This window comes from Diadema antillarum, unplaced genomic scaffold (assembly GCF_040938485.1).
Source record: "Diadema antillarum isolate AM-2024a unplaced genomic scaffold, OU_Dant_1.0 seq00000855_RagTag, whole genome shotgun sequence".
NCBI lineage: Eukaryota > Metazoa > Echinodermata > Echinoidea > Diadematoida > Diadematidae > Diadema > Diadema antillarum.
This window is the reverse complement of record NW_027271726.1, coordinates 718966-743801: the sequence shown is the minus strand read 5'-3', so window position 1 is coordinate 743801 and position 24836 is coordinate 718966. Positions and strand designations below refer to the sequence as shown.

The 24836-nt window shown below is 40.0% G+C and overlaps 2 protein-coding genes across 2 annotated transcripts; both read left to right on the top strand.

Moving 5' to 3' along the window:
- Positions 1-1779: 1779 nt before the first annotated feature.
- LOC139740483 (paraneoplastic antigen Ma3-like) lies at positions 1780-2853 on the top strand. The gene has a single exon (XM_071651078.1). It carries the CDS (start codon positions 1780-1782, stop codon positions 2851-2853), a length of 1074 nt encoding a protein of 357 aa, XP_071507179.1.
- A 9366-nt stretch (positions 2854-12219) lies between these two features.
- LOC139740493 (uncharacterized) lies at positions 12220-20433 on the top strand. The gene is made up of 3 exons (XM_071651088.1): positions 12220-12367; positions 19213-19346; positions 20116-20433. The coding sequence occupies exons 1-3, from the start codon at positions 12289-12291 to the stop codon at positions 20245-20247; spliced, it is 345 nt and encodes a 114-aa protein (XP_071507189.1). The 5' UTR covers positions 12220-12288; the 3' UTR covers positions 20248-20433.
- Positions 20434-24836: the final 4403 nt, after the last annotated feature.

Below are 24836 nucleotides of genomic sequence, written 5' to 3'. Positions count from 1 at the left end.
GATATGTGTCTTACCACCTTTCAGAAGAATAATACTTACAAGTTAATCTGAAAGTAGGACTGTGACAAGTCATTTCAAGACGTGTAATTTGTCATTCTGACAAACCAACTTTAATGTATATAGCATTTGCAGATTTGCAAGTTTATAACATTGTATTTCATAATTAATGATCTACAGCAGTTATACAATTGCAGTTGTTTTAAATAGCCAGATACACATGTAACCCCGGTGATGGCTATTTAATTGTTGAGGTAGTTTATGGTGAACAGTGACACAAGGAATGATCACTTACTCTATAGTGTAAATTGTTACATTGTACTATTTGTAGGACAACAGAAGAGAAATTAAACATGGACTGTTAAATGATGCGGTAGTGCATGTTAATAAACCATATACCAGTTGATGTATGTCAAGTACGATGATATCATAAAGTTATGCATATCGGAGAATGTTGTAAAAGCCAAGCGCTGTAGATTGTGACAGTTTGAAGTGTGAATGCTCAGGCTGCCCTTTAATGACATCGAGCCTTTAATGTGCACCTCTGCCATGACTCCGGCTGGTGATGTTAACCAAAATCCCCCTTGCCTAGCTTTTCCATTCTCTCCCTCTCTCTCTCTCTTCCTCTCTCTTCCCCTCTTTACCCTGGTGGTGGTCAAGCTGTCCACCGTAAATAATGTGGAATGTTCGGCCTTGGGTCTCTCTCTCTTCTCGGCCGGAGAAAGTGGAGAAAACTGAGAAAAAGAGGAGATTGTGGAAAAAGAGGAGTTTGGTCATGTTAGTTGCGTTTAGCTGTATAACTTATTTTTTCAGAGTTACTTTTATCCTGCAAGTTTGTAAAGCATTAAATGTTGTTAACCAAGACATTATACAATAGGAGAGCACATTCTGACACCAGCGAGTGCAGACGCCTTTTCACATGCTGTCAAAGATCCCTAATTTTTGAACAGTGAATAGCTCTCATAGCTGGTGTATTATCTTCCCGAAACAGCCACCCCCCTGATTTCTGACTGGTTTCGAGTGTAGCACTGTGGGTCTCCACTATTCTGTCCCGTCGCCAAGGCAACGCTCTCCACCCTGGTCGACTGAGCTGACTTGTCCGAAGAGAAGTTTATATTGTTAACCACCCTCAGTTGTGAACGTCAATTGTTAATAACTGTGTTAAATTGAAGTAACAGTGGATAATATTGTGTAAACTCAGTTGTGTACATTGAGCCATACCTTCATTCACATACCAAGGTGTCATTATATTTTACTCAACTCGACACTGCGGTCGAGAGTGAGATAAAATAAATTAATATCTTTGCAGAAGAATCTGGCACCAAAGATGATTGTGTGAAGATTGTTTTATTTATGTAGTTTCTGTTATCAAATCTCCTGTGAGTAATCTAAAACCCGAACTGGGCCAGGTTATGAATCAACCTGTGACAAAAATGGAGGCACTGCCCGGATGTAATTGAGTTAAGTAAAGAAATTTAATTGGTTTGAATTAATTTAGGTACAATTTTTTTGTTCACCCCAATTATCGTTTGAACAAAGTTTTAAGAACTGCTTGTATTTTTGAACAATTGAGCATCCCTTTTGTTGTATGATTGTATAATTTTTGTGTATGCTTAAACGCTCAATCATTTTTTTATATCCCCTGTTCATTGGATGTTATTTTGATTTTTTTATTGTTTCTTTCATGGAATGCGAGAACAATCACTGTTGATTGCCACTCAATAGTAATTTTCAATCACTTTTTCTATATTTTAAGTTCTTGGCAGTAATCACAGCATTAGAATGGCCGAATTCAATGATGAATTGGAAAAGTTCTTAGCTTCCCAGGGTAAAACATTAGAGGACCTTACAAAATCCCTGGGGATAAAACCCACAACGAAAGAGCCCCCTAAAGATTCCAGTCCTGCCCCAACCACAGTTCCCGAATCTATCGTGAGGCATGTTGTGTCGTCGTCTTCAGTCAATAGGCGGCGCCTGCGGATATTCTCCGGGAAACTTCCTGTCCCCAATGGGGAATTAGATTTTGACACGTGGAGACGGCCGGCTCAGCAGCTGGTGGACGACACGGACTTGTCGGAGCCCGAAAAGCTGTCAAGGATCGTGGAGGCCCTCCTTCCCCCGGCAAGCAAGGTTGTCTGGGCTTTAGGGGCTGGGGCAACAGCAAGAGAGTGCGTAGAGGGGTTAGAGAAGGCGTACGGGACAACTGCTGATGCGGAGGAGCTGTACCTGCAGGTGTGTTCATGTTTCCAATACGATGGGGAGACTGCATCAGAGTTTTTGGTCCGCCTCCAAGACCGGATTACAAAGGCCGAAGATCGGGGAGCTATAGAAAAATCGAGAACCAGCAAATTCCGTACAAGTCAGTTCCTAAGGGGCTGCTTATATAATGATGCTCTGCTCGTGGCCTTGGACCTTCGGGGCCGAGACCTGCCTCTTAGCTTTGTTCAGCTTCTCCATGAGGTCCGGACAGAGGAGCAGAAACAAATGGAGAAAGAGGAACGAAGGAAGGCAGCTGCAAAGCCAGCCAAGAGAGCTGCCCACGTGCAAGCGCAGTCAGTGGAGCGTGAGGATAAGGATTCTGATAGCAACCCCATTGCCATCAAGATGAAGCAACTCGAGGATCTTGTAGTGACCCTCCAACAACAATTGCAGGTGAAGGATAAGCAAGATCCTCAATCCTCCAGAGCGCCCCCTACACGCCCACCCCGCGGACGTCGTTTCCCATTGATCTGTTACAACTGCGGGGAACCAGGACATCGCCTTGATCAATGCACCAATGAGACGAATCCTACGAGGGTACAAAAGAAAATGGCAGAGAGGTTTGCGGGTCAGGGAAACGATGGCGGCCACCAGTAGTGGGACAACAGGTGGCCAGAAGGAGAAGAAGACGTCCCACAGGGCGAGTCAAGACAGTCCAAGATCAATCTCATCAATCTCCCACTAAAGTGGGATCCCAAATTCTGCCTTCCTCACTTGTGGGTGATCAACCCATAGTCACGGTGGAGGTTGATGGGATTTCTTGTGAGTGTCTGATGGATACCGGCTCTCAGGTAACCTGTGTGTCTGAGATGTTTTACCATAAACATCTAAAACATCGCCCCCTGGAGCCTCTCGACAACTTGCTTGTGGTTGGTGCAGGTGGTACCAAAATACCCTACATAGGGTACATTGAAATCCACTTGCACTTCCCAGCAGACAAAGCCGGTGTTGAGGTGGAGACAACCACCTTAGCACTGGTAACCCCTACAAGAGACGGCAGTGAGAAAGCACCCCTCCTCATGGGCACCAATACCAATGTAGTGCGAAGGATGCTTGAAGGCTGCAAGCAGAAGATGGGAGCAAATTTCCTACAGACCATGAAGGTGAATAACGCCCTCACTTCAGCATTTCACCAGCTGGATGCAACATCCAATGGTGTTCCGGATATTCAGCCACCTGCAGTACGACTCCCCAACAAGGTGAGTGTTCACATGAAGGCAGGCGAGACCAAAGTGGTTACAGGTGTTGTCGAAACCCCTCTCCAATCCTCCCCAACCGTCATGATTGAAGAAGGAGAAGGATGTTTTCCACCAGCTGGATTGCTGATCAGAAGGAGCGTGATTACTTTGCCTCAAGATCCCAACAGTGACGTGGATGTAATCGTCACCAATACATCTCAGCATGACATTGAAATTCCAGGAGGATCGATTATCGCTACGGTTCATACTGCTGAAGTTCTAATAGACCAATTAGAAACTAGTGCTCCCCAAGAACCCCAGCCTTTTCCTCCTCCAGTAGGATGTGATGCTACTGAGATTGGCGAAGCTGACAAACAACGCTTAGCCAAGCTGCTCCAGTCCTATCAAGATGTGTTCTCCAGAGACGACCTGGATATTGGCCGCACATCAGCAGTCAAACATCAAATCCGCCTGACAGATGATGCTCCATTTCGTGAGAGTTCCAGGCGTATTCCTCCTGCGGATTATGCAGATACTCGTCGCCATTTACAAGAGCTCAAGGACAAAGGGATCATCCGTGATTCGCAAAGCTCATTTGCATCACCAATTGTCCTCGTTAGGAAAAAGAATGGCGACTTGAGGCTCTGTATAGATTACAGGAAGTTGAACAGCAGGACAGTACGGGATCAATACAACATACCAAAGATAGAAGATACCCTGCACACCCTATCTGGAGCAGTCTGGTTCTCAACACTGGACCTTAAATCTGGATATTACCAAGTGGAAATGGCGGAAGAGGACAAAGCAAAGACAGCCTTCTGGTGCCCTCTTGGCTTTTACGAGTTTAACAGGATGCCCCAAGGAATAACGAATGCCCCAGCCACATTCCAGCGTTTGATGGAAAAATGCATGGGAGACATGGCTATGACAGATGTGCTGGTGTATCTTGACGACTTGTTGGTCTTCTCCGCCACATTTGACGAGCACCTCACCCGCCTCGAAAAGGTCTTCACCAGGCTTAGAGAATTCGGCCTCAAACTCAACTCGGGGAAGTGCTGTTTTGCTCAAACCTCAGTTAAATGTCTAGGACACGTGATCTCCAAGGAGGGAGTGAGCACCAGCCCTGACAAGGTGTCTGCCGTCCAGCAGTGGCCAACTCCTGCAACAGCTAGAGAGTTGAAGTCCTTTTTGGGCTTCACTGGATACTATCGGCGTTTCATTCCCGAATATAGCCGAATTGCAAAACCACTCCACGACTTGATGAAAGACTACGACCCTATCAGAAGGAGGGGGAGGAAGCCAACAAAGGCACCACTAGCCATGAGGCCCAAACCAACAACGCCCTTTGGTGAGAACTGGAACTCACAATGCCAGAGTGCTTTCAGCAAACTGAAGGAAATGCTCACCTCAGCCCCCATCCTTGCTTTTGCAGATTATACTGCACCCTTTATCCTTCATACGGATGCAAGCACGAGTGGGCTAGGTGCTGCGCTCTATCAGCAAGTGGATGGGAAGGAGCGGCCCATAGCCTATGCTAGCAGGGGACTCTCCAAGAGTGAGGCCAACTACCCGGCTCACAAGCTAGAATTTCTGGCTGTGAAGTGGGCCGTCACTGAGAAGTTCATAGACTATCTCCATGGTGCCACATTCACAGTAGTGACAGATAACAACCCTCTCACCTACGTTCTTTCATCGGCAAAGCTTGATGCGACGAGTCACCGTTGGTTGGCAGCTCTGGCTAACTTTGACTTCACACTCAAGTATAGACCTGGCAAGACGAACGCAGATGCAGATGCCTTATCCAGAATACCCCAAGCTTCTCTCGGGGATGACGAGGAATTCATGAGCACACAAGAGAAGATCTTCAGACTCCAAGAACGCCTCAGAGACCCTAGTGATGGTATCTGTTCACAAAAGGCATTCCGAGCAGTCTGTCAGAGTCATGAATTCAGCATTTCTGGCCAGGACACTGAGGGTGAAGATGCAGAGAATGATGGTGGAGGGTGTGCCCTAGTGGATGTCATTACTGATTCAGAAGGGGCCATTCCTGATGACTTTGCCTCAGGCGGTTTAGGAGAAACTGCATTGCCAAGCTTAAGTCCTGCAGACTGGAGAAGGCTGCAGCTAGAAGATGACCCCATCCGCCAAGTTATCGAGTTCATAGAGAGTGGCACTCCTCTAACAACGAAGATGAGATCAGAGATGGCAGAGGAAGCCAGAGTGATCCTGCGGCATCGTGAAAACCTCCAAATGGACGACGGTGTATTATACAAGGTGAGCACCGCTCCTCGAGGCAACCGGGCAAGACAACTCGTTCTACCAAGTAGCCATCGAGCAGAAGCGTTTCGCCTTCTCCATGATGACGTTGGCCACCTGGGACAAGAGAGGACCTTCGACCTCCTTAGATCCAGGTTCTACTGGCCGCGTATGGATGCAGAAGTAGAGCACAGATGTCGTACTTGCGAGAGGTGTGTGCAACGGAAGCAGAGAGCCCAGAGAGCAGCACCCCTAGTTAATATTACAACGACTGCCCCCATGGAACTAGTATGCATGGATTTCCTGTCCTTGGAGCCAGACAACAAGAATACTTCCAACATACTAGTCATTACTGATCATTTCACCCGTTATGCGCAAGCATATCCAACCAAAGATCAGACGGCCAAGACTGTTGCAAGAGTGCTGTGGGAACAATTTTTCATCCATTACGGGTTTCCTGAGAGGCTGCACTCCGACCAGGGGAGAGATTTTGAAGCCAGCCTTATTTCGGAGCTATGCCAACTGGCTGGCATCCGTAAATCCAGGACGACTCCCTACCATCCTCAGGGGAATGGCCAAGTAGAAAGGTTCAACCAGACCCTTATCAACATGCTTGGCACCCTTGAGGACGACAAGAAGCAGCAGTGGCGGCTCTACGTTAGACCCCTGGTGCACGCGTACAATTGCACGAGACACACCTCTACGGGAGCATCACCCTACATGCTCATGTTTGGGAGAGAGCCCCGTCTACCCATTGATGTGCAGTTTGGCATCACCACGCCGCAAGCCTCCGCCAAGTCCCATCACAAGTACATCCAAGACCTGCGCCGCCGCTTAAACCAAGCCCATAAGCTTGCTGCTACCCAAGCCCAGAAGAATGCGGCCTACCAGAAGAAGCGTCATGACGTGTCTGTTCGGGACCATGCCCTGGCTGTTGGAGACAGAGTATTGGTGAAGAACGTTGGCCTCAAAGGCAAACACAAACTGGCAGACCGGTGGAGAAGTAAACAATATCGCATCATTCGGCGAATCAGTGCTGACATGCCTGTTTATGTCGTTAAGCCGATGGACGATGATGGCCCTGAACGTACACTCCATAGAAACCTTCTCCTCCCATGTGGCTTCCTTCCATCTGAACGAGACATCCCTGTCACACCCCCAAGACCAGCACCGACACCACGGCCCAGGACATCCAAGCGACTAGCCGCTAAGAACCCTCAGCCATCTCGTGGCCCTGATGATTCATCTACCGACTCGGACATTGTAATACAGGATATTTTGGACCCTGTTGTCATTGAAACTCGTCCAACCCCGGCTCCCCGCCGACGTCTATCCATTAGTAAACCAGACCAGCCCACTCCCATCTTGAATCCTCATGCCGGGGAATTCATACCTGAACAGAGGGAGCCTGAAGAAGAATTACCCGAAGTGACTGATGTAGGCGAGGCAGAGGAAACCATTGAACATGAAGCTACGGATGACACATCGGAAGGTGAGTCATTGCCGTCAACCCAGTCCGATGTAGCGGAAGAACAACCCATACCTCGTAGACGGTCTTCAAGGCGTCGGGTTCCACCTGACCGACTTTGGTATGGCACTCTGGGGAGTAGGAAAGTCAAGCTCATTGAAGAGCAGTTGGCTTTGCAAAAGCAGAGTCTTGCCTTGCTTCATGCTTACTTACTTCCATAGCGTCATGTCGGGACGACATGATTCTAGGAGGGGAAAATGTCAGGTCCTGTTCCCTCGCTGTTGACAAATATGGTTCAGGAATATGGATTGACTTAATTCATCTTGTTGATATTGAGTATATTGTAGGAATAGCATTAAACATTCTACCCCAACCTCTTTTTTAAAATGTTATACAAAATGCATTAATTGTGTATACATACTTTTTGATCGCATGTTTATGTGCAGTTTCCCCGCACATTATTATTGTAGATGGAAGGAGAACCCCCTCCCCCCTCTCCATCCATATGAGTATAAAGCTTTCAACTCTCGTCAAGTATGTTACATCATTACCAAGAATGACCCCCAACCCTAAACGTTGGAATGTAAGGGTGAGGCTCAGCCTAGCAGCTGTTTCTATAAACCAGTGGTTTTGCCCGTTTTAGGGAAGAGATTGCTCTCACTCACTGAGAGCACATTCTGACACCAGCGAGTGCAGACGCCTTTTCACATGCTGTCAAAGATCCCTAATTTTTGAACAGTGAATAGCTCTCATAGCTGGTGTATTATCTTCCCGAAACAGGTAAGCTTGAATTATCCTTGTTTCATTGGTAATGTTGCCCACTTTGTATCGGATTACCACCTTGTATAGGTTGTATACATTTCCAGATCACTACTGATCTTTCCAGTGATTAAGCAATGATTTCATGTGGGATATGTGTCTTACCACCTTTCAGAAGAATAATACTTACAAGTTAATCTGAAAGTAGGACTGTGACAAGTCATTTCAAGACGTGTAATTTGTCATTCTGACAAACCAACTTTAATGTATATAGCATTTGCAGATTTGCAAGTTTATAACATTGTATTTCATAATTAATGATCTACAGCAGTTATACAATTGCAGTTGTTTTAAATAGCCAGATACACATGTAACCCCGGTGATGGCTATTTAATTGTTGAGGTAGTTTATGGTGAACAGTGACACAAGGAATGATCACTTACTCTATAGTGTAAATTGTTACATTGTACTATTTGTAGGACAACAGAAGAGAAATTAAACATGGACTGTTAAATGATGCGGTAGTGCATGTTAATAAACCATATACCAGTTGATGTATGTCAAGTACGATGATATCATAAAGTTATGCATATCGGAGAATGTTGTAAAAGCCAAGCGCTGTAGATTGTGACAGTTTGAAGTGTGAATGCTCAGGCTGCCCTTTAATGACATCGAGCCTTTAATGTGCACCTCTGCCATGACTCCGGCTGGTGATGTTAACCAAAATCCCCCTTGCCTAGCTTTTCCATTCTCTCCCTCTCTCTCTCTCTTCCTCTCTCTTCCCCTCTTTACCCTGGTGGTGGTCAAGCTGTCCACCGTAAATAATGTGGAATGTTCGGCCTTGGGTCTCTCTCTCTTCTCGGCCGGAGAAAGTGGAGAAAACTGAGAAAAAGAGGAGATTGTGGAAAAAGAGGAGTTTGGTCATGTTAGTTGCGTTTAGCTGTATAACTTATTTTTTCAGAGTTACTTTTATCCTGCAAGTTTGTAAAGCATTAAATGTTGTTAACCAAGACATTATACAATAGGAGAGCACATTCTGACACCAGCGAGTGCAGACGCCTTTTCACATGCTGTCAAAGATCCCTAATTTTTGAACAGTGAATAGCTCTCATAGCTGGTGTATTATCTTCCCGAAACAGCCACCCCCCTGATTTCTGACTGGTTTCGAGTGTAGCACTGTGGGTCTCCACTATTCTGTCCCGTCGCCAAGGCAACGCTCTCCACCCTGGTCGACTGAGCTGACTTGTCCGAAGAGAAGTTTATATTGTTAACCACCCTCAGTTGTGAACGTCAATTGTTAATAACTGTGTTAAATTGAAGTAACAGTGGATAATATTGTGTAAACTCAGTTGTGTACATTGAGCCATACCTTCATTCACATACCAAGGTGTCATTATATTTTACTCAACTCGACACTGCGGTCGAGAGTGAGATAAAATAAATTAATATCTTTGCAGAAGAATCTGGCACCAAAGATGATTGTGTGAAGATTGTTTTATTTATGTAGTTTCTGTTATCAAATCTCCTGTGAGTAATCTAAAACCCGAACTGGGCCAGGTTATGAATCAACCTGTGACATATATACATACCTATATATACATATATAAAGAGAGAGAGAGACACATACACACACACACACACGAGAGAGAGAGATAGAGAGAGAGAGAAAGGGAGGGAGAGAGAAAGGGAGAGAGAAGGGGATGAATGATAAGTTCCCTTCCCTTCTACGAGTTAAGTCCGAGTAGTTTCAAAGATTTAGGCCTACATGAATAGATAATATTGAATGACAAATTTGAATTACTGAATCAAATAATGAATAAAGAAACTCAGAGAGAGATATTTGGACACACGCACACAAAGCATACACAAACACATACACATACACACCCACACACACACACATACACACACACATTATATATATATATATATATATATATACACTCTTAAAAATATCTAGTCATTTTGTGACTAGATTTTTGGTTCATATTTTTTCAACTAAATTCTAGTTATTTTGACTAGAATTCTATCAACTTTCAAGCAAATTTGACTACAATCGAGTCAATCGTTTTTACGCTTTAGCTAGAACCGTCTTGTCAACACTTCTTTGAAATGTGATTGGCTCTTGTCTGCGCGCTGCACGCAAAGAGCTAGATGGCGGCGCAGGCTGAGAGCAAAAGCGTACTACTCGATCGCACGATCTGTGAGGAGTGTATGCTGAGCGTACTAATATATGTAACGCATCTACCCTAGCAAGCGCCACGTACGTACCAAATGTACGTACGTTAGTCATCAGTACGTACTTGATCAAAATGGAGTTTGTGGATGACAAGCTTCCTGAGTGGGGCCTCGACAAATTTATCAAAAATTTTGAGGGTAAGTGCTGTATTTATTTTGTAGCATATCTTAAATCGTGTTTAGAAGCTTGTAGTGTACAGCTTCATATTAGGTATTGATTCAGTATTTTCTAAAGAGATAATTCGCTAAAATTGGGCGAGCTCGGGGGAGAGCTGCTGCTGCCTTGGGCCTATCAAGTTGCCTCAAATTGTTCGTGCCTAGCCTAAATGTGTAAAACGTGCTGCATGAACCGTTGCGTTGTTAGGCGGCAATGATTAGCAGCGTAAACATCGGTGAACATTGCAACAAAAAAAAATCCCCCCAAAATCGGCTTTGTGACAAATATGGTTTCAAGCAATTGTAAGATATGCTGTTACAATACTGGGAGGTCTTTACTAATTTGGTTAGAGACGATTACGGTGATGTAATCAGATTTACCGCACTTCACCACCTTTCAATTAGCAGAACCTACGCCAGAAGGTTCACTTTTCGAATGAATTCACAAACAACCGCGCACTCGCAAGTCACAGGCGAACGAGCCGATCTCTGTCATTTTAGGGGGCTTAATTCATTTTGGCTCAACCCTGTCAGTCCCCACCCGTCCTCTTTCCTTCGGTCCAAGATCTATTTGGCACCTAGTTCTAACTGCACTTGGTACAATGGTAGCCTATAGACCGGTGATCTATCTATCGAGTCTCTGTACTGTAGTGTAGACATAGACCTATCTACCAGTACCAGTAGTACCGGACAAAAGGTCTAGCCTTCATGTAGAAGAACTCTAGGAGATTTATAGTATAAGGATGTAGGTAAAGTACTAGGTCTAGAGGCATCGTGAAATAGGTCCTCATTCACTTCTTCGCACGCGTGCACTTACGTGTAAAGTACCGTACTAGAATCTAGCAGTTAGTCTTAGTTGCTTGATCTTTTCCTGATATGATAAGCTAGAAATATAGTCAAATACAATATAGATCTAGATACTTGGTAATTGAACATCTAGTCTAGATCTTCTAACTACAACGTATTCATTTTTGTTGGTCTAAGCCCTTTCAGTCCTCTTCTCATTTGGTCTAGATCTAACTGACACTTGCGCTTGGTACAATGGTAGCCTAGACCTCGGATCTATAGGTCTACTGTAGAAACTACCACCAGTTCCAGACAAAAGGTCTAGCCTTCATGTAGAACCCCTAAATAGTGAGAAGCTCTGGAGGCATTATCGTGAAATAGGTCCACACTCATTCACTATGCAAGCGCGCACTTGCGTGTAAAATAGTTTTAGACTTAGTCTAGAATAGCCCGACCAGACGCCGTGTGGAGCCGGTTGAGCGACAGGGCTGTGTATGTACTATAATTAAGTCTAGAATGAAAAGTCTAATGACACTGACATATCTAAAGGGAAATTCGACAAACTGATGTGGCTCTAAGTACTGTCATGGAACTGGGTGTATAATCCCCAGAAAATGATTGTGTGCCAGTCATGTTATATTATGATCTCACACTGGCAATATGTACTGTACCCATTAGGAGAATAATGTGATGTAGCGGAGGCATACCAGTGGCATAGCGACATTTCTAGTTTTTAAGTTAAACAAAAAAGTATCCTTTAGGACACCTAAATATTGTGCACCTATCAGGATCAAAGTGGTCATAACTTAAAATATTTCAATTCTATCCCTAAGATATACATTTTCAAAAATGAATTTCCAGAGGATTTCCAAAATGTAATTGAGAATGAGGTAGGATAAGGTGGTAACATCTTATAAATGGAAAAATTTGACTTTTGATCCCAAAATGTCTTATTTTGAACATCCTATGTGTTTTCCCTTTGCTCTTACCATTAAATTTTCAATATCTTTTAATAATTAATCATGAAATCCCATTTATGATGATGCATAAGTTATGATTGGGGTTTGTTAATTTTATAATGAAAGTGCCTACATGTTAACTTCTGCTTTTATATATCACAGGTTGATCAAGGCTTTCGGATACTTTTCGAAAGTGAACTCTGCAGATGCCCTCTTCGAAAAATGGCCGAAAATGTCAGCAAGAGTTCTGGAATATGCAGAAAAACAAGTGCAGTGGAAGAAGATTCTCAATGTCGAAGATCCACATTCAGGTATCACATTACATGAAAATAGCACAATTCTCACGGGAACTTAACCATTTGACTCGTGTATGCATTATATAGGAGGGACAATGATCTAAGCAGATATTGGGGTCACAATTTTAAAGGTCAAGGTCATTACGTTTATATATGGCCATTTTTACAATCAGTGGTGTAAAACACAGTGTTGGCCCTAATTGGTGTATAACTTTCTTATACACTGACAGATATGCATTATTTTTTCTCATAAACTTTATACTACCCACAGTGTCTACCTTGGGTACCTTAATGAACTTTCCTCTCTTTTTCTTTCAGATGTGGCAGGCACTTACATGCTTGAAATCCAACACTTTTGGTGTACTCACTCTGACATAGTATTTTTGTCAGAGCTAGCAAATTAAATTGTTTATTCCTTTTCATTATTTTTGTTGCTGTTGTGATAGACAGGTATCCAACATTAAGAACTATTATGTTTACCAGGTTCTGCTTTGTCTTCTTTAAATACTGAAATTGTCCAAACTTAATGTTTCGGAGGTGACATTTTCCGTTAACAATTAACCCCTCTTTTGAGTTGGCTCTTGTTCACAATTATGAAATTCAACTTTGCTAATTTCCATCAAAACAGAATAGTAATCAATCTGACTTAACTTTGATCCAAAGATTATTTAATTCAAATAACTTATCATTTTTTGATGAGCGTTTATAAATTTATGTAACTTTTCCGTTAACATTTCTGTCACCTCCGAGACAGCAGATTTATGTATTTGATTTTTTTATTCTTGACATCAGTTATACATTACATTTGCAAAAATGTAACATATCCCCTCACATTATCTCTGAAGGAAGGTAGTAGAAATATAGCCTGTTGTTTTCATTTCGGAGCAATTTACAATTTTCCGTTAACACTTGTCACCTCCGAAACAATTGTCACCTCCGAAACAACAAGCATATTATATTTGATAATTTCTCGAAGACAAAGCAATTTTGTTTGATTCTGTCCAATTGACAGGAATCTCTTTTGGATGACAATAGTAATATGGCAACAGGAAGTGAGAATTTTCTAGAGATTGATAAAAGATGTAATAAAAACTAAAAATTACTGTTTCGGAGGTGACAAAACACTGTTAACAAGATTTTTTGTTCATTTCTGTTGAAGAGAAACCATATCATGTACACCAATGGTTTCATTTATTTTAATAACATAAGTCTCAAAGTGGAGAAATCAACTACAACACTCTCACTCTTTTTTTAATCACTAGACTGTACGTTTTAGGGCAAATTTACATTTTTTCACTTTTTTTAACAATGACAATGCACAAAATACACCCATCTGTTGTATATATAATATTGTAATCAAGATCAATTCTCCTGCTTTAGTTAAGTAAACATAGAGATGTTTTCATCTTAGAAGCTTGATTTCCAACAAGCAATTTAGTTGTGAAGATTTACCAATCACAGCTTTCCATGTAGGTTGCTTTTTCTTGTGTTTCGGAGGTGACATTGTTTGTTAACACCATGTTGTTATGTGATAGTGAAAGGCAAGACTTCAGTTCCTTTTCACTATCTATTAATATTTTCTAATACATTTAATATCTACAAAATCACAACAGAAGGGACTTTTGTATACAGTACATAGCTCTCCAGAATTCCCTTGATACCAAAGTGATACATGTGGCAGTTCATGCATGCCCTAGTCCACAATCTTTAAATAAAATGTAAAAAAAAAGATCATCAAATAGTCAAACTCCACAAAAAGGCCACATGCCTATAGCTGGTGCACAACTTGTTCTTGAATTCTTAGTTGTTGTATTTCCATGTACAACGTGGTGATCATAAACAAAATTCTGTGATTTTTTTTTATATCAAAAATGGCAATAATTATTACATTTTCCAAGTTGAACCAACTGTATATAATGACATTGTATTTTTAAAGATTATTGAAGTTATGTGACAACTAAAGTGAACAGAGGAACAAGTCCCCAGGACTGGAAAGGGAAAGATAAAAAAACAAGATTTGTAGTTCTATTTCAGTATAATTTTGATGAGGTGTTTACCTTGTTTTGTAATTATGTTTTGTCTTAGAATTTGGCTTTAAGTACTGGAATTTCAAGGAAAAGAAAATGGTTTCTTAAAGGACAAGTCCACTTTCATATACATGTGGATTGAGTGAATGCAACAACATTGTAGAACACATCATTGCAAGTTTTGGGGAAATTGGACAATCCATTCAAAAGTTATGGGTTTTTTAAGTATCTGCGCAATCACTGCTGGATGAGACGACTACAACAGTGTATGATGTCACATGCATACAACGATACAGTGTACAGTAAACCTCGGATAAGTCGACGTCGAGTGAGTCGAAAATCACTTAACTCGAAACAAAATAAAAAGTCCCGATTTTTCCCTATGTATTTTCTCTAAGAAATATTTGGATAAGCCGAAGTACGAGAGTCGAATTTCGGCTGTGTCGAAGTAAAACATTCAGTCCCTTTTGTACAAAATACACGTAGTTTACATCACTTGAGCCGAAGAAGATTTCTCTGGCATTCTCATTACATTTAGAGGAGAATAAAAAATCGGCAGTCGCAGAACCCCATCCCTGACCTGCTGCAGGTAAGCATGCACACTCACCGTACCGCTCCGCACGCATGTCAAATACATACACATGTATACATGTATATACACAGCACATCGATCCATACTTTATCCATACACACTTCACATCCATACTTTATCCATGTCAAGCCAGAACTCCTTGGTCAACCAATTGCTGCTTTAATATTTTAGTGACAGGCCAAGTGGGCGGAGCTTGTTTGTGTGTGCCCGGCTGGCTGTATAGTTTTGTTCAATGGAGGTGGGATGGGCCTGGGAGAGTGTTTGTCTCATGGTAGGTTGACAGAGATGGCTACCTATGTTGCACCATAGACAATTCAAAGCACATGCACATTGCCACATTAGCGCAGACATTCTTAGAACTACGTTTAACTACACTAGTATTGATGCAAATTCCATGTTCAATTTAGAACAAAATAAGAACATTATCTTCAAGAACAGACAAATTTGAATACCAACACACACGGGCACGCACACACACACACACATGCATGCAAATGTACTATAATACATGTACATAACTGTGAGTCGAAAAAAATCGACTCTCGCGAGAGTCGAAGTTCACTTAAGTCGACGCATTTTTGTCAGTCCCGAGAGCTTCGACTCATGCGAGGTTTACTGTATAAGGAAAATATAAGTGAATTTCACAAAACTTTACTTTTTGAAAAAAGTGCACATTTCTTCAACTTGCTACTGATGTATTGTAGGGCAATATTATTTACTCTGCCTTCCAAAAGAGAGAAGTCATGTGTTCTTTTGTTATGCAAGAAAAGTGAAAATACAGTATGTTGAATTTTCTTGATACTTTCTCTATATCCTTGTACACATGTGACATCACTAGCTATAGAAGTCTTCTCATTCAGCTTTGACTGAGTAGAAACTTAAAAAATCCATAACTCTGGAATGGATTGCCTTTACTTTCCTCAAACTCTCACTGATGTGTTTTATTAATATTGCTGTATCTACTCAACCTTCATGTCTATTGAGGTGAACTTGTCCTTTTCCAGTTTCGGTCCCTTATAGGTTTATTTGAGACCAGTTTGTGTCCGGGACCTTCTGTGAAGTTGATGGGGAAAATTACTGTAACAAAAACAAATTTTCCCCTCAAATTCACAGAAAAGCATTATGCTGCTCTCTTCAGCTGGGAAACGCAAACTGTTCTCTTAACCCAACTGTAAAAACCTGTTAAAGATTAGTATGAATTACAATCTCAAACAAAATATGAGCTGGTATCCATTATCATGAAAGAGAATACCAAACAAAATAACAAGTAAGAACTAAAAGAAAGAGCTTATATTTGAAAATTAAAGCCATGAGGAAAGACATGAATGTTCTCTAAATAGTTAACACCTGAGAAGTTGGGTTGTCTCTGTGTTGTGTCACCTCAAAAACAATAAAATGGTTTTTCTTATCTTATACTTTTTACTCTCAAAAGTGACTGTTAGATATGTATGATTTGCAGGTATTTTTCAATCAATTCAGAATGATACGTAAAATATATTTTAGTAATGTCAACAGTTTAAATGAATCTGGTGTGTAGAAAATTTATCCCAGATGAACCAAACACCTTTCACCAGTATTATAACATTTGTATGGTGGCTATCAAGGATGATGAAGAATTCATGAACATCCTTGAATTAATCTATTTATAAAACTATGTGCAAACAAAAACGTACACAAGTCAAATAAGAATTTTTGCTTTTGGTATTCATACCGTATGTCCCCGCCAAAAAATTACAGTGGTACCCTCCGCAACGATAACTTTAAAGATAGTGAATCAATCTAAAATACAATTTGAGGGATTGAAACTATAACTCATTGCCCATACCTTACAGAAACCCCCATTCAATTTGCTTCAGAGGTCAAAGAGAATTGAGGATTTTTGTAGAGCATGTGAGGAATCCCTTCCCTCCAAGTTCTGCATGTGTTTACACATTAATATGCAATTCCAAGAGCATCCAAGTGCTGAACTTAGAAAAATCAGACTCCTGACATCCTTTATAACAATCCACATTTCTTTGAGATCACTTAACCAATTTGACTGGGGCTTTCTGCAAAATAGAGCTAAGATGTTATAATTTAAGACCCCAAAGTAGAATTTAGCTGATTTAATCATATTGGGTGCTATCAATGCAAAAGTCTAATTGTAAATTTTTTTGGGGGGACATACCATATGAATACTTGAACACAATGTTAACATTGAATGTCACCTCCAAAACAAAGTTATTCTTCCCTGGTGTTGTGGAATGAAATGTTCTGAGAGCAAAGAATCATTACTAGAATGATCTTACACCCTCATTTCAACTTAAGGTAGAAAATGGAATGCCATGTTTCTTCAGGTTACAAGATCTAGCTTATGTCCATCATATTCTTACTGTTAATGAATATTTTAACACAATGTTAACATTGAATGTCACCTCCGAAACGAAGTGATTCTTCCCTGGTGTTGTGGAATAAAATGTTCTGAGAGCAAAGAAACATTACTAAAATGATCTCACACCCTCATCTCAAGTTAAGGTAGAAAATGGAATGCCATGTTTCTTCAGATGACAATATTTAGCTTACATCCTTTGTCCAAATGGAAGGCAAACTACCGGTACCCATGCTAATTAATGAAGTGTAAAAAAACACTTGTTCTGTGTGGTTTATCTGCTTGAAACAGGAGTTAATTTCTTGTTCTCGAGTTATAATTATTAAAAACATTGATAAAAGGAAGAAGTTTTTGTGTTATTGTCGCTTATTCTAAAAAAAAGTGAGTGTTAATATTAATGTCACCTCCGAAACATTCTAATATGTTAACTGTCACCTCCGAAACATCCATGTGTGAAAAATCCAAGTTTTAAAGAAATGATTGGAATTTCATTTAACCTACATAGGAAGGTAGCCCTTCTTAAAGACTTGTTATAGTAAGAGTTTGACCTGGCCTGCCCTCCAATAAATAGTTAAAATCTTAAAAATTACATGTCAATTGGTATTTTTAGCAAAAATTTATAAATCTCATGTATTTTTTTAAAAATTCACTTCATATTCAACCCCCAAATAGTTTTGATTCACAAACTATATATTGTTGTTAACCATATAAACTTTGCATGGTGAAGTTTGACTACAGAGTTTTGTCAATATGGTGCAATTCATGAAAGCAAAATTTTGCTTAAATTTACTTCAGGTGCCAGGGTTTTCCTCAAATTACACCAATAACCCTTCAGCTTTAAGGTCTGAAATGTTATTTTTTCAAAAATTTGAATACTTTCAAACAAGAATCAAACAGAATAATGAAAAAATATTTTGTTTTAAATTTTGACCCTCTGAGTACAAAAGTTACACCACTGATCGTAAAAAAGGCCATATGTTAAAAGGACACTCTTGTGCTAACTATTTATTTGGTGGATCAAACATGAATCATACTTGCATATGAGAGGGACAACGATCATATTAGAGTTGGGATCACAACATTGGCCTATAGATGGGGAATCTGCATGGTTTACGTGCAAACGTAATGTCAATGACCTTCGACCTCGCCCACCGTTGACATTATTTGATCTGGCCGGCAGCCACTATTTGCATAACACACTTGTTATTCACATCACACCCTTCCCGAGCTGCTGCCCCGCCAAAATAGCCCGGGCTTAATCAGGTTAAGAGTTGAGAACCATTAGATCAATATGAAATGGGCCTGACGCCGCAACGTCATTTAAGTAGATTTTATTTTCCACTTTGTATAATACATTTCAAATTGACACTGTCATATTCCTGATCTGGCAAAGGTGGAGACATAAATTTTGACCCTGTGCAGTCGAGGATTCATCTGTAGTAGTTTGTTTTTTTGTTTTTTTTTGACGGGGGGTTGGATCCATTAGAAGAGAAAAATGAATGTGTTCACTCATGCATTAAGTTTCTCTTTGTTTCAAATACCAGGTTAAAAGACCATTGAATGTTCTTTAATTTGATACATAATCTATTGATCTTTTGAAATCCTTGAAAAATATGAATCTTTTCCTGAGTCTTGATAAAGATTTAAAATTAAAAACTCTGATATGAATAAATGAAATAAAACTAATTTTGGTAATAGATTGAGAAAAAATGCAACCCTCTTGAGAATGCAACCTTTATAAGGGATGATTGGAATTGAAATGTGTATCTTCTTTGTCATTTGAATTTTTACAGAGAGAAACTATTAAAAAGATAATAAAACTCCACGTGCCACATTTCATGAACTTGTTTGCTAATGTTTGTGTTCTCCTTAGATGATGAGAAGAGCAACCTGGCTCTACAGGTTCTTCCTCTGTTGTTTCCAGCTGGGGTGAAGAAACAGGGGCAGAGAAGTGTACAGCGTGCAACTATGGAAGAGAGCATGCCTGCATTCATCAATGTCGAGAAGGTGATGATAGAAATAGGGATCTAACACTGAAAATAGTGCAGTACCCTGTGTTGTGTGAATGGGTCAGTTGACATGCTATGAAATATTTGTCACTTGAGATCTATATTCAGTCAAGTGAACACATTCCTTTTATCCTTTAATTGACATTTAGTTATCCTTTAATTCACCATATAGTCAAATTGCTCTGAAAATGCTTGCTGATTCCTGTTCATTTAGTAAGTAATCGATGGAATTTCTATTAATGATAATGATAAGAATACTAATAACAGTATTACCACTAGTGCTACTACTAATGATAATGATAACAACAACAGTCACCATAATAAAATGTGCTTCGTATGTCCATAGTTTACTGCAGCTGGAATTATCTCACTGTCTGCTTGATATATTGTAAGTCAAGATCAAGTAAATTACAATATTAAACTGGTGAAGGGCTGAAGATAGAGGTGTGCAGAAGGAAATGTAAAAAAAAAAATGACATAAAAGTGGCATGGCAAAATCATGTAGATGAAGGGGGCTTCCATTGGCAATATTTTTTTCCAAATTCAGAAAATGAATGAATCTCCCAATGTTTATGATGTTATCAACAGAATTCATGTTTGATACACTGATTGATGTTTGTGTTTTTATATTGGTTAGATTATTCAAAAGCACTTCTCTTTTATGCCTTGGTTGTGGATCAAAATTTTGAATATTTGTCTTTTATCTGTTTGTTAATCTCTCATTAAAGCTATTAGAGAAATTTTTTTATTTTCTTTTTTACATATAGATGGGACGAACCTGCCTATGTATTTGGAAGGGAAACGAGAACCTCATGTCCTGGTCTTCGGGGAGAGAAAGAATCCGGAGCAGGCATTCGTGGCTGTTGAAGGAGATGCGATCCCTTGCACATCTCTGCTGAAAGCAGTAGATGTATGTTTCAAACTTACTTATGTGTTGGACATCAGCTACTGCTGGCAGTGCAGTCATACATATACATATTTGCAAAAGTATGTGTATGGGCTGGGAATGGGTGATGGTCCACCAACATCCTCTGTTGTATTGCTTAATAACTTCGTTGAGCGAGAGTAAAGCCGTAAGGGCTCCACTGTACACCAGCTAGGGCGCTGAATTGAAATGTTCATTGAACAGTAACATCGTATATTGATCTGTTTTTGTAACACATATCTATTTCTGAAGATATAGTCGATTTTGTGGATTGTGGCATGTGGAGATTTTCTTTGGGATTGTCAGGTTTATATGAGCTGGCCATAATAAGGAGGGATGGTCGATTTTGGTGGCCTTATTGTAGAAGCCCTTTTTGTGTTGCCTAGATTAAATAGTGTATATGATGCAAAAGAAAATGACACCAAGATCATAATATTTGGTTGATTCGTTTTTATTCTATGCTTTGTTGGAGTAACAACGTAATTTCAAAGGTCAAAAGTCATGGGTCGAGTGACAGTGCTAAAATTTCACATTTTTCTTCATATCTTTGAAATGGTTCACACACTAAAAAATAGGAGAGCAAATATGTACCCCTAGAGGTACAGATGCTTGTCGCTATACAAGGAACCCTAGCGGTACTTATATGTACCCCATACAGGGGTACATATAAGTACCCCTGCCTTGGGTACTTATATGTACCTCAAGGGTACAGATTGTGTACCCCTGTATGGGGTACAGATGAGTACCCCTGCATAGGGTACAGATGAGTACCTCTAGGGTTCCTTGTATAGCGACAAGCATCTGTACCCTTACCGGTACATATTTGCACTCCTTTTTTCGTGTGTATGTGACTGTCTAAGTAAACAATATGACACACACACACAAACACGTACACAAACACGCACACAAACACGCACACAAACACAGGCATGCAATCTATGAGAGTAAGTTTACAGCATACAACTGTTTATAAGACATGCTAAGGTGTTTTTCCTTGATATATACAAATTACACGCTTTATTTCCTGGAAACTATAACAAAGCAAAAGCATCCACGTGTTGATATTGCACTACAAACACAGAGGACTATACATACGAATAAGGTTGTTGCATGAAAAAATAATACATGTACATGATGTAGTAGTGCACTGTACCAATATGTTGCCATTTTTGTGAATTTGTGAATCATTTTTGGTTTGCAAATTTGACAAGCAAAATTCTCACCAAGCGCTATACTGGGGTATAATATTTAGTGCACTTAAGAGGGTCTCAGTGTCAATTTACGAAAACAAAATCTTGTGACAATACCTGTGACCTTCTCATTCACAAAACTATATATGTACGCAAAGACGAACAGCTTATGCAGTACATGTAGTTGAGACTGTTTATCTTTGGCACAATGTATAACAGTGTAGGTGCCTACAGGAATACATAGAATTGCACAACCAAAAAAATATGTCATAATATACACTCAAATACTAAGATTACACAGCCATGAAATCCATACATGCTCTAAATTCACATTTTCATAATTTATCATCAATCATAAAGTTGGCTTGAAGAACACCTTTCACTTGTCCACACATTGAACATCCTACATTATCATATCAAACGAAATATCACTTGATTTAATTTGTTGGTAAATCACTTCAGTTACTTAACTTATAGAAACAGCTGTTCATAATCTTCAAATCACAGGTAAATCTGTGACAGAAAAACACTGTAGCACTAATAGGTAAATATGGAACGAAATTTGGCATCAAAATGGCAAAATGAAATAAGTATATCAGAATTGCTCTGAATTAAGAAGGGTTTTGTTTTTGAATTTTGAAATGGCCTTTTTAATCCTTTACCTTTGAATTTCAAGAGATATGGAATAAAACTAGAAATGTTGCTATGGTAAGTGGTATGTATCCACCATAATGCATGCTTCTCCCAATAGGTCTATGTTACGTCTGGATGAGTGATGACAGTTTCACATAAGTGGCAAAATAGTAAAATGACAAATGTCACAAATGTCACAAATGTGTTGAGTGTTTACTTTCCTTGAACTAATTTTAATTGGATAATAGCTAAGAGAGAGACTTATAGTCTAAGAAAGCAGGTATTTGGGGATTGAAGAAAGTTCTTTGCTTTCATAATGCACATGAACCGATTTTATGTCCCATGTGTATATCCACTTCTTCGCAGTAACAGATACCTACTGTCAATACACTGTAAATGTCTACCTTTGCTCATCAAAATTCCTCTTACTCTGTCACGATGAAAACTACGTTCAACTTGATGCCTTATAACAAAATGTACAGTGAGTTTTGATTCAACCAAAGTGATACCCCTTGCTCTTCACACAAGAAACACATTTGTATCTCTGAAAAAGTAAACAGATTATGCACCACTGACAAGTGGGTAGGCCATAGATATGAATTGGATGGTGGTAGTAGACATACTGCATGTACATGTATTATTATCGCACTGTTTGCACCATCAATTATATTTCAAAGTACGATATTTCTTCCTATAGATCACAATTTCATACACTTGTGCATTTAGTGAAAGAGATTATCTTCATCATGTAAAAGCACACTGGTCATATCATAATGCATCAAATCCATGTAGTGAGTGCTTGTTTTGCACGCTGCATAAATACAGCTTTATATCCAACTGGAGAGAAGATGTGTGAACCCGCTGAAAAGTCCCGAGTATACTGAGGCAAATGTCTATGGAAAATGCGTGTTGTATCAAACTCAAAACATCCTCAATGGGTTAACATGGTCTTCTCTATCAGTTCACCACTGAAGAGTAACTTTTGGACGAGGATCACATAAATTAGTTTTGACCATCAGGCTAAATCTAATGGCAATCTCCTTATAGTACTCCCATCTGTTGAGGTAGTGTAATCTCACTATGCACAACACCGCCCACTGGCACTGGTAAAACAGTCCAGGACTCAATCACCGTTGGACCAGTAATCTTTCAGGAATGGACCAGTAAAAATGGACAAACTGGGTTACCTACTGGTCAAACAGATGGGTATGGCCAGTAAAAAAAAAAATGGGTTAGTGTGCAGCCATGTCATGCAAACCATTCAATTGTCTACTCATGTCTTGCACACCACAGGTACTATGTATATCAATCTGTTCGAACATACATAACACACTGCTGAAATGTAATGAATGCTCTCAGGGTGAATAACTTACAATGTAGCTGAATATCGCTAGATCCACGCAAGGTCAACTAAAGCAAGGTTGGTTGCACTTCATATTCATTCTAAATAAGAAAATATAGATTTAGAAACAGCAGTGGCAATTACAGGAATATTCATGAAAGTAAAGCTCATGCTCGTGTATTTGATGTAGATTACTGGGAAACATGTAAGATCCTATTGTACATAGAAACTATGTGGGAGTTTGTGTTTTGCTTTTGTGTGAGCTTGGAGATCGAACTTCAATATAAGTAAAGAGAGGGCAGGTGTAGAACCCAAAGTAACCAAATCCTCACCCTGTTACTAGCAATGTAAAAACCTCAAGAGTGATTCAATTTTCCATTAACATCTGAACCTTTAGAATTTCTTGTCTCTCCTTTGGCTGTAACACATACACTGCAGTCAACCTATAATTTTGTATGGTAAGCACTCAGGATTAGTATCATTTTTAGTGAACTGCTTCAGTTGCCAATATTCCTGTATCAAGTTAGTAGGCTCTGCCTGCAAAGAATATGTACACTACAAACACATTATTGTCAATTTTTCAATTGATACTGCATCTGGTGCATATGTACATGAGTACCTCAAACGGGCAAGGCAAACTATGATTTGCAATGAATTCAAGCAACATATTAAAAGATTTCCATGCTCGTAACTATGATGGAAATCACATTTTAACCTTACAGTGTTAAGAGGCCAGAGACGTACAATCACTGTAAGCAGCAAAACAAGAACCGTATTTAAGGATATTCTTATAACTTCAAGTTAACACACATGAGACATTAAAGCTCTAAATGAGAATTTGTTGCCTAAATTCAGCTGAGGTAAAAGGTTTCTGTCCTATCAATGGGCCAGAAGAAGTAAAACCACCGTGAATTTATTGGGATATGACGTTAATCAACTTTCTTATCTTAAGAACGAGATGCTGGAAATATTCAGAGCAATTTCCAGAATTGACCTGAATATATGGGATATTTAAGTTGATCAATCTTTGTACCTTGAATGGTAATTACTTGGAATATCCTAATCTTGTGAGAGAGGTTTGGATGAAATATTGGTGCGCTCTTCGTGTTGGGCTATTCCAGCCCAAATGTGCACTACACAGCCAAAGTTGAAGCAACCCCTGCAGAAATGTTGGTGCAGGTGCAGAGAACTGTTCCTTCCACCTCCACGAGAAGGCCATCTGGTGCAAAAGGAATCCCACATATTACTAATAGCGACTTTCTCATTTTGTGACACAGCCACCTTTCTTGTACAAGAGTGGTTCCAGATTGCTACAGTCCGTTTGTCACATCTGGGATGATATCACCCATTTTGATTTTCAGTGCACGTCGTTCACTACGTACTGCTACGACGTCATGG